We start from the raw sequence: 11833 nt of genomic DNA, 5'->3' as shown, positions 1-11833 counted from the left end.
GTTGTCCGTTCAAATGTTCTCCATAAAATAACGCGAGTAAACAAAATCTTAAGAAATATTTCTTTTAACATTTACAACAATTTTCCAACATAAATGTGGCATACCACATCAATGATAACATAAAGTGAACATTTGGTAGTACATGTAATGCTTTCATAGTTGTATTATTTTAAAAAAAAAAGCGCACGGGGACTTTCTTATCCTATCACACAATTGTTAATAAGTATAACCAATTAATAATAACATACTGCGCTTTCTTTAAATAAATACAAATCGTATAAACTTAATCGGATGAGTATAGCTTAAATATTTAGATATGTATCAATCGCGGGTGAAAGATCGCCAATTACACGGAGAAATACTTGGATAATTAATTCAACGTTTTAATAGGATCATAGCTCAGTCCCACTTTGTGCATACAGGATTAAGCTCCAAGTTAAAATGGTAAGGACTAGCTGTGAATAAGGCATGTAGCATAAAAAATACTTTTACAATATTGCTTTTATGTACATGATTTTAAATGAGTGGTCATCCAATACGAAATTATAAAAACTTCCTTACATAACAGACACAATTATTGACTATTTGTATGTATGATGTGACTGTAAAATCATCCTGATGATGATGATGATGATGATGATGATGGTGTTTGAAGAGTAAATGTCTTTGATTACATATACTTAAACAAAGAAGACAGTTGCTTTACGTATGGAAAAAACAAATCTCATACAATCGTATGTATAAGGGCAAATGCATTTCGCATGTATATCACAATAATTGTGTGTATGCTTTATTTAAGGAATGGAAGTTGAGGTGTAAATATTAAAACGTATTGTTTGATTACAATGAAATTAAATGTAAATGCCAACTTCCAAATGCAATTATTTCAGGCCAATCAGTGGACTAAGGAAGGTAGGCAGACATTTTTAAAATATTCGTAAATTCCTCGATCTTCGTTTTATTCCTGGTCAATGGGCATAATGTACGGCAGTGTTTTGGTGCAACCTTAATATGCATTAAACAAGAGGTCGTACATACGTATATCATGTTGTCTAAAACTACTGATTACACTGATGAGCGAGCATTGCGGTTTAATCATTATTCATAATAGACAATAATCGCAAGTGCATTTCTTTCAAAACGAGTGTTTTTCTGCACATATGCTTTAAGTTTGGAATGCGATATCTTTTGAAATATCATAATGAGTTGACTTGTAATGCGTATGTATTGCATGATGTATGCATGTTTCTTGAATTTCGTTAAATCCAATCTTTGAACGAGTTTTATAGTGTAACATATATATTGAATAAAATTTCATCTATTAAGGTTAAAATCGGAGTTTGTAATGAAGTGCCCATTCAAATGTATATTGTGCTATTAAGTACTTAACAAAAGTTAAGCTTTTTGTAAAGTTTCAGTAAACATTGACGCTTAAGGCATTGTTTGAGTTACAGATTTCTGTTGAAAAGCACGACATTCAGAAAGGAATGTGTTTATATACTGGATACCAGAAGCACTCCATGAATACTTACAAGATTCGTGTCCCTTAGATCAGATCTGTTGTAGCATTCTTGAAGATTTCTTTTATTTTAAGACTGGTTTTATTGTTTTCTGTTAATACTGCCCTCAGTTGTTCCATTAGCCGTTTCAAAACTTATTTTATGATAGTCATTGTTTTGTTTTATTTTCAGCGTTTTTACACCTGATATAATGTCATTGAGTTTAAAAGGTTGCCATCAGTAAAACTGTTCAGTTGACGGGAAACTCCAGCCCATATCCATTTCTTAGAACCCTGTCACACTGTTATGACTTTAGCTATGAGTTGACTATCGCCATTTTGCCGTGTACAATTCCAATTGACGTCTACATATTACATAGTATGATGTCGAACAAGTGTCGCCGTTCCTCGCGTATTGTCAGGAACGTCCTACGAGAATATTAAGCTTTGTTAAAGTATGGCCGTAAACGAAGTCGTAAACTCTCTGGAATCCTCCGTACATTGTCGTACAACTGCCGTACACACTGTTACCTTTTGGTTGTACGATCACGACTGTTCTATGCCTCCATTTAAAAGCTACTGCTGAGTCATTGCGACAAAGTACGACCCAAGGCGAATAACATATAAATAAATACGTTCATATTTTACGAAAGATAACTTATATCAAAGCCAAATTTCATGTCGTACTTTCTTTTGTCGTAACATTGCTTTATGATGTGTTAGTTTACTAAGGACTCGCCATATATCGTAAAAGGTCGTATTTAAATTGTATCAACGGTGCAACTATGTGCACCATTTCTATAATTGCTCATATACGTCCTGTCAACTTTGACTAAGCTGTAGAACTCAAACATATCGCATACAATACCTTTATTCTTGTGTAATTTCGTTATGATGGCGAAAAGGTATCGGAAATGTTCCGTATAAATAATGCAGCAACTCGTGAGATTTCATGAAATACTCCCGTATAAATGTCGCAGAAACTCGAGAGCTGTCGTGAAATACTCCCGTATAATTGTCGCAGCAACTCGAGCGGTCTCGTGAAATACTCCCGTATAAATGTCGCAGCATATCGAGAGTTTTCGTGAAATACTCCCGTATAATTGTCGCAGCAACTCAAGAGCTGTCGTGAAATTCTCCCGTATAAATGTCGCAACAACTCGAGAGCAGCTTTGACCAGCCCAATTGCGTTCGTACCCCGATAATGACATCAACCCCGCAATTCATTCCTTTAATCAAATTTCAAAAGGTTAAAACATATCAAGCCATATCAAGAGTATAAGCTTAGGTATCGTTTTTTTTTTTGGTATCATGAGAATTTCTTCCTTATAACACCTGCTTATATAATCTGGTGGACTGGACATTTAACGCCCGCTTAAAAAAATATAACAGTTATTTAAAGAATAAGTTTTTCTTTCATACTTTTCGATGAAATATGGGGTTTTATCAGTGAAATAACAACAGTGAAAATATCAATTTGATATTTTCTCTGCAAAATAAGGAGTGAAAATATCAACTTTCAGAACTACTTTTAAAATCCTTTGTAGATACCTCCCCTTGATCAAAACAGAACACTTCACTTTGAACCAGAAAATATTGGCAAATTAAAAGAAATGTTTTATAAATTTAAATAAATATATTTTTGGAAATTAACCACTTACCGTTCATTACCGGTTATCCCGTTTTTTAAACGTTTTCTTGATCTTGAAGCTGCATGCTCGAACATTTGCTTTCATACCAAACAAATTACAGACGAAAACAACTGTTTGAACATAAAAAGAATGTTATATCACCGTTCAAATGTATTTTGAACTGTTTGTCGTTGTAATACGTAAAACGAGCTTCCATGAAAATTCAAACAACAATTTACAGATAATCTGATATTTTTTACCCCACCCACGTCTCAAAATATGTCAACAAACTAGCGTAGTCCTCATCATTACCTTGAAAACGACCTGTCTTCAAGCAAAACAGACTGGTCTCTGACAGAAAGATGACTTAATATCCATGTATCATGAAACATACTCTAAAACTAAGAAAATATTTAAAATTCAATGATCATCCGCATATGTTTTGCTATTACATTTGACCTTCAAAATTGTCATTCATTAAATCGCAGCGTAGTAATTTGGTTATGTATTCATGCCCCGCTTAAAATAAAAGTGTTTTCGTTATTTTTGGAACATATGTGCACTTATTAAACTTTGGCTACTGTTCATAAAAGCTTTGCACTAAAAACGAGCGAATAATAAACAATAAGAATGAATAGCAGACAACTTTTTCTCAACAAACCGGAAATAGAAAAGTTGACAGCTATAATTTTACGCGAAGGGCGCCCCACGGGTAACGGCGTAAATAACACCCTTTTTTAAAAAAGAGGATAATTAAGAAATAAATTAAAAAACTAATAAAACTCCGAAAATAAGCATAAAAGAAACAGAAAATTTATTTCAGTGAAAGATCGTATTCATACTCGTGATCATAGAAAAACTATATTTTCACTCGTGGATTCGCCACTCGTGAAAATATATTTTCCTCTAACACTCGTGAAATTAAATACGATCTTACACTGAAATAAACAAATATCCTCTATATCTTTATAATTATGAAGATGAAAAAGATAACATAAAAACGAATATTGCGCCGGCCTGGGATCTCTCGGTCGGTAGTCGGGGTCCAATAAACCACTGCGCCCCGGCCTGGGATCTCTCGGTCGGTAGTCGGGGTCCAATAAACCACTGCGCCCCGGCCTGGGATCTCTCGGTCGGTTGGGTAGGGGTCCATATCCACTGCGCCCCGGCCTGGGATCTCTCGGTCGGCAGTCGGGGTACATAATCAACTGCGCCCCGGCCTGGGATCTCTCGGTCGGCAGTCGGGGTTAGTCTGGGTCCATATTCCACTGCGCCGCGGCCTTGGATCTCTCGGTCAGTAGACTGGGTCCATAATCCACTGCGCCCCGACCTGGGATCTCTCTGTCAGTAGTCTGGGTCCATAATCCACTGAGCCCCGGCCTGGGATCTCTCGGTCAGTAGACTGGGTCTATAATCCACTGCGCCCCGACCTGGGATCTCTCTGTTAGTAGTCTGGGTCCATAATCCACTGCGCCCCGACCTGGGATCTCTCTGTCAGTAGTCTGGGTCCATAATCCACTGCGCCCCGACCTGGGATCTCTCGGTCAGTAGACTGGGTCTATAATCCACTGCGCCCCGACCTGGGATCTCTCTGTTAGTAGTCTGGGTCCATAATCCACTGCGCCCCGACCTGGGATCTTTCGGTAAGTAGTCTGGGTCCATAATCCACTGCGCCGCGGCCTTGGATCTCTCTGTCAGTAGTCTGGGTCCATAATCCACTGCGCCCCGGCATGGGATATCTCGGTCAGTAGACTGGGTCTATAATCCACTGCGCCCCGACCTGGGATCTCTCTGTCAGTAGTCTGGGTCCATAATCCACTGAGCCCCGGCCTTGGATCTCTCTGTTAGTAGTCTGGGTCCATAATCCACTGCGCCCCAACCTGGGATCTCTCTGTTAGTAGTCTGGGTCTATAATCCACTGCGTCCCGACCTGGGATCTCTCTGTCAGTAGTCTGGGTCCATAATCCACTGCGCCCCGACCTGGGATCTCTCGGTTAGTAGTCTGGGTCCATAATCCACTGAGCCCCGGCCTTGGATCTCTCGGTCAGTAGACTGGGTCTATAATCCACTGCGCCCCGACCTGGGATCTCTCGGTTAGTAGTCTGGGTCCATAATCCACTGCGCCCCGGCCTGGGATCTCTCGGTCGCCAGTCGGGGTCCATAATCCACTGCGCCGCGGCCTTGGATCTCTTGGTCAGTAGAATGGGTCCATAATCCACATCGCCGCGGCCTGGGAGCTCTCGGTCAGTTGTCTGGGTCCATAACCCACTGCGCCGCGGCCTGGGATCTCTCAGTCGGCAGTCGGGGTCCATATCCACTACTCCCCGGTAGATCCACTGTTTTCTTTTCTCGACATTTTCGCTTTCAGACATAAACATTATAAGAGTTCTGAAGCCCTAATACACCATTCTTAAAGATCTTTATTCCAAACACTTCGTAACAAAAGTATGTTATATCACCCGTAGAACCTTTATACTATCAATGGCAGAGTGGCAAGCTAAATTCAGTAACTACGACAGTGACCAGAGCGGACGTATCTGTATGCGGGAGTTCAAGCGGCTGCTGCAGTATGTCGGACTGAACCCCATAGACGACGATGTCCATCAATTCATGATACAGGCGGACAAAAACGGTAATTTGTAAATGTTGACCGTTTTACCAAGGTCTCAACCAATGATGATGTTCTGAAGCACACAGGTATATTTTCGTCACGGTGAACTGGCGTGTCTGATTAAAAGAAAAGCATGTCTAATTGACAAATTACGAAACCGGGAGGAGACATACACATGGCTATACGTCAACAAAATCGCAAGGCGACACACACGGGGTTATGTGACAACACAAACGGAAGGAGACATACACAGGGTTATGTGACAACACAAACGGAAGGAGACATACACAGGGTTATGTGACAACACAAACGGAAGGAGACATACACAGGGTTATGTGACAACACAAACGCAAGGAGACATACACAGGGTTATAGGACAACATAAACGCAAGAAGATATACACAGGGTTTTAAGACAAGACAAACGCAAGGAGACATACACAGGGTTATGTAACAACAAATACGCAAGGAGACATACACAGGGTTATAGGACAACACACGCGAATGAAGACATACACAGGGTTATAAGACACCACAAACGCAAGGAGACATACACAGGGTTATAGGACAACACACGCGAATGAAGACATACACAGGGTTATAAGACACCACAAACGCAAGGAGACATACACAGGGTTATAGGACAACACAAACGCAAGGAGACATACACAGGGTTATAAGACAACACAAACGTAAGGAGACATACACAGGGTTATAAGACACCACAAACGCAAGGAGACATACACAGGGTTATAGGACAACACACGCGAATGAAGACATACACAGGGTTATAAGACAACACAAACGTAAGGAGACATACACAGGGTTATAAGACAACACAAACGCAAGGAGACATACACAGGGTTATAAGACAACACAAACGCAGTGAGACATACACAGGGTTATAAGACAACACAAACGTAAGGAGACATACACAGGGTTATAAGACAACACAAACGCAATGAGACATACACAGGATTATTTAACAACAGATACGCAAGGAGACATACACAGGGTTATATGACAACACAAACGCATCGAGACATACACAGGGGTATGTTACAACAGATACGCAAGGAGACATTCTCAGTGTTATGTAATAACAAAAACGGAAGGAGATATAGACAGGGTTATAAGACAACGCAAACTAAAGGAGACATACACCGGGTTATGTAACAACAAATACGCAAGGAGACATACACAAAGTTGAAAGACAATACAAACAGAACGACAGTCAAAGAAGATTATGAGACAAACACAGGTTGCAAAAGCATTTTGATATCCTTGATAATGATTTTTCGTGTTACCGCCCTTGACCTGTCAGTGAATATTGGGGCTCCCTGACTGGGGTTTAGACCGATTTAGCAGTACTCAACATCACATTGGGCTCTTCCATTTTCCAGCTGACGACGAGTTGGAATTCGAGGAATTTTACGAGTATGTGAAGACGTTGCCAGACCCCACAGGGGAAATACGGGCTGCATTTGAAATGTTCGACCGTAACGGAGATGGCCTCATAGACAAACAGGAACTCAAAGGTATTAGCATCTTCATTGTTCCTATGTATATTTATTTCGTTTATGGAACCAGACCTCTTTTTTCAGATCTATTTCAGTTATTATGCCCCCTTTTGAAAAAAGTGGGGTATATTGTTTTGCACATGTCGGTCGGTCTGTCTGTCTGTCTGTCTGTCTGTCTGTCTGTCGGTCGGTCGGAATACCAAATGGTTTCCGATCAATAACTTGAGAACGCTTTGACCGAGGGACCTCATACTTGGTATGTGTATTGGTCATCACCAGCAGATGAACCCTATTGATTTTGAGGTCAGTGGGTCAAAGGTCAAGGTCAGTGTGACCTTTACATGAAAAACGGTTTCCGATCAATAACTTGAGAACGCTTTGACCCAGGAACCTCATACTTGGTAGGTGTATTGGTCATGACCAGCAAATGAACCCTATTGATTTTGAGGTCAGTGGGTCAAAGGTCAAGGTCAGTGTGACCTTAACATGAAAAACGGTTTCCGATCAATAACTTGAGAACGCTTTGACCCAGGGACCTCATACTAGGTAGGCTTATTGGTCATGACCAGCAGATGAACCCTATTGATTTTGAGGTCAGTGGGTCAAAGGTCAAGGTCAGTGTGACCTTTACATGAAAAACGGTTTCCGATCAATAACTTGAGAACGCTTTGACCCAGGAACCTCATACTTGGTAGGTGTATTGGTCATGACCAGCAGATGAACCCTATTGATTTTGAGGTCAGTGGGTCAAAGGTCAAGGTCAGTGTGACCTTAACATGAAAAACGATTTCCGATCAATAACTTGTTTACATTTATGTTAGACTTTGCCCAAAATTTCTTCCTTGTTTTACGTTAAGTAACCAATATTGTGTATCTGTATTTACTTAATTAACTCCTTAATTATGTACATTCTATTTGTAAACAGTTGACAATAGTTTGTCAATGACAAGATAATGACGTAATGCCTGTTTCTATTTTGAAGCAAATTAAACGTGAAGCCATATACCCATTATAAATCGCATGTTTAACAGAAATAAGTTTAATTTTCTCATTTCATGAAGAAGAATATCTAAAGCGTTGAACTTTAAGCTTAAGTAATGAGACTTGCCACACATAATTTTAAAATTATATTATGTCACATGAACTTTCAAGCGCAATTGTAAAGTTGCCTACCAAGTTCCAATCATCCATGTTCTTTATGAAAGTTCAAGTCTGATTTGTTTTAAACGATACTATCCACGCCAACGACAGTGTAACCATGGTGATGCTACTACCTCGACAAATGCCAACACAAACACTGAGGACAAAGAATACTTCACTTGCCGTAACACTGTTATACGTGTGTTTTAGCGATTCTGCAGAATGGGGAAGAATGTTCAGAGGAAGAACTGGAAAATCTTTTCAAACTTGTCGACGATGATCGCGACGGCAAGATAGGATTTGAAGGTAAAAGTTCACGCTAAACGTCGAATAAATGAACATATTTATTGTAACTGTTAAACTGCATTCATTTAGTTTCTCAACAATCGGACCAACAGCACAAAAAATGCGATGTGTTTGGCAATTACACGTAGAAAGCAAAATTGCTAAACACACTATTATAAAGTTATCCTTATATGTATAATAATGTGAATGTGTGGATGACTGGTTATCCTCAATTATTTTGATATCACTTGAAAACGCTCAATCAGTAGAAAATGAATATGCAGACAAATCATCGGATAATTTCCAGTGTAAAAACAACACGCAATTAACTGCTACAACCACTTTTTTTTATAATAAGCAGTGATGAGAAAGCAAGCAATGGACGAAGCCATTATCTAACGGTCTTTCGGAAAAAATATCTTACCTAGATCTTTGGACACGTTGTTATTGTTTTAACTTTACCAATGGACTAACTTATATCCCGTTATCGTTTCAGAATTTATCACACTATTCACGCAGACCTACATGTAGGATGGGGAGGTTTAGTCATGTCGACACATGGAAACGTTTGGACGAAACAGTACAATTTCCTGAACGGCATAGTGTTACATGCGAATTTGACTTTCAAAAACACATAAACAAGAAATGTTCTAGTCTAATACTGCTTTGTTTAAAAGTATTCTCCTTTAATGAATTTGTTTGCGTTTACATAAACCAGTCCACGTGATACTCATTGCGATCTAAAAGCTTTTTTTCCAATTGAAGCACAGTATGTTTTCCGTTTGTGCATTGCTTTTTTGTGCCAATCAAATTTAAGGAACCGTTTGGATCAGTAAACATTATCTGCCTAGATTTACTTTTGAGTCCATTTGTTTACAGTTGAAACTCTGAGTCGATTGGACTAGTTCTAGCTTATATGGACGATTCCTCTTAAAGCTGTGCCAGGACAAACTGATCATATGTTGCACACTGTATCTAAATATGTGGTACAACCTCCCCCATCAATAGTATTGAGAACATTACAATGAGATTTCTTGTTTATTAATACGACAGGAACCCTTGGTTTGTGTTCTGGGCAAATACATACAAGCTATGCTTACCTTTATGTTGTATGCAATACATCATCTTTGTATTATGATACTATGTTCATATTCATACTTTATAAATTACTGTATCGAATCAGGTTGTTTTAAGAAATCACAAAATGGCAACTCACAAGTTATGTTGTATTTCATATCGGGCGTCACCATTGGTTTTATTTCATATCGGGCGTCACCATAGGTTGTATTTCATATCGGGCGTCACCATAGGTTGTATTTCGTATCGGGCGTCACCATAGGTTGTATTTCGTATTGGGGGTCAACATAGGTTGTATTTCATATTCGGGGTCACCATAGGTTGTATTTCATATTAGGGGTCACCATAGGTTATATTTCATATTCGGGGTCACCATAGGTTGTATTTCATATTCGGGGTCACCATAGGTTGTATTTCGTATTGCGGGTCAACATAGGTTGTGTTTCGTATTTGTGGACACCATAGGTTGTATTTCATATTGGGGGTCACCATAGGTTGTATTTCATATTGGGGGTCACCATAGGTTGTATTTTGTATTTGTGGACACCATAGGTTGTATTTCATATTGGGGGTCACCATAGTTTTATTTCATATTCGGGGTCACCATAGTTTTATTTCATATTGGGGGTCACCATAGGTTGTATTTCATATTCGGGGTCACCATAGGTTGTATTTCATATTCGGGGTCACCATAGGTTGTATTTCATATTCGGGGTCACCATAGGTTGTATTTCATATTCGGGGTCACCATAGGTTTTATTTTGTATTGGGGGTCACCAAAGGTTAAATTTCATATTCGGGGTCACCATAGGTTTATTTCGTATTCGGGGTCACCATAGGTTAAATTTCATATTGGGGGTCACTTACGTTGTATTTCGTATTAGGGGTGGCCATCAATTGCGCTGCCCGACTTAGTGTAGTTCGCTTTATGGAAGTATAGGTGTTAGCTACTATAATAATAATAAGCATGTTCATTTGCAACCGACCTATTTTATTATTGCTATAGGACATTTTCCCCACAGTTTTTTCACCTGTCGGGCATATCCTTTTGGTAGTTTATTGTACCAGAAAACGCGTGTATTAAAGAACGCCCAATTATGTAACGGGGCAGATTGTTAAACAAAAGATGACGGAACTATTCCAAAAGCTGAACTCTGAGACATCTTGTCGGGGTATGGCAATGAAACGCTGGAGAATCTTTTCAGGAATGATAAGAAATGCAAGCAGCTACCTATTTTATGTAACGTATTGGGATGGGTTGATATGTGGGTTTGTGGTTTACCTTGCGACGAGACTTTATGAGACCTGATAAGCTCTGACGCCGGAGTTAACAACGGCTAGGTACCCATTGCGAGTACAGGCTTTCAAAGTTGCTTTGATCGAACGCTACTGGCCGTGACCATGCGAGGTATGGAAAGCTTTCCATTATAGGTAGGGGCTCCTTTTACAAACAATTGCTGAAGGTTATGTTAAATGATGATGAACAAGACGGTAACAACAATCTGTCTATTCACAGAAAGGAATGGTTTGGTGGATTGGATGCGTGGGGGGGGGCAGTGGGGGGGGGGGGGGGCACTTATCAATAACACATTCCTTTCAACTCTCTTTAATCGTTGTTGTATAAGAATAGTTTTGATGTCCGTAAATAGTTATTCAATCGATAAAAAAAACATGTATTTATACAGATTAAAGCGCATGTATGTATAACTGTTAACCCCCTCACGGCAATATTCGCTGCCAGTAATATGTCCATGAACCGGTAAATACACATACATAAAGTGCATTGCATACACATGTATAACAAACATAATTTTTGAAAAATACACGTTTAACTACTTACCAAATAATAATTTTATAGAAAATAGTAATGAGTGATAACAAGATTGTAACCGTGTATCTAATTGCTGAAAACGCACACATATTAAATGATTGGTGAGTGCTTAAAGTTTTACAGTGATCAACTATCGTAGGATAGTATCGTATTAGGATAACGAGTGCTCCCCCCTGATGGGTTTATGTGTGTTTACATCGTGTCAACCTTTTAAGTGTTTTAAAGTAACAAACTAGAGTGA

The 11833-nt window shown here is 39.3% G+C and overlaps 1 protein-coding gene across 1 annotated transcript; it reads left to right on the top strand.

The window, feature by feature from the left end:
- Positions 1-5610: 5610 nt before the first annotated feature.
- LOC128208421 (uncharacterized) lies at positions 5611-8722 on the top strand. The gene is made up of 3 exons (XM_052911981.1): positions 5611-5761; positions 7143-7277; positions 8610-8722. Exons 1-3 carry the CDS (start codon positions 5611-5613, stop codon positions 8720-8722), a joined length of 399 nt encoding a protein of 132 aa, XP_052767941.1.
- Positions 8723-11833: the final 3111 nt, after the last annotated feature.

Source organism: Mya arenaria, chromosome 11 (assembly GCF_026914265.1).
Source record: "Mya arenaria isolate MELC-2E11 chromosome 11, ASM2691426v1".
NCBI classification, from domain to species: domain Eukaryota; kingdom Metazoa; phylum Mollusca; class Bivalvia; order Myida; family Myidae; genus Mya; species Mya arenaria.
This window is presented reverse-complemented; position numbering and strand designations above follow the sequence as displayed.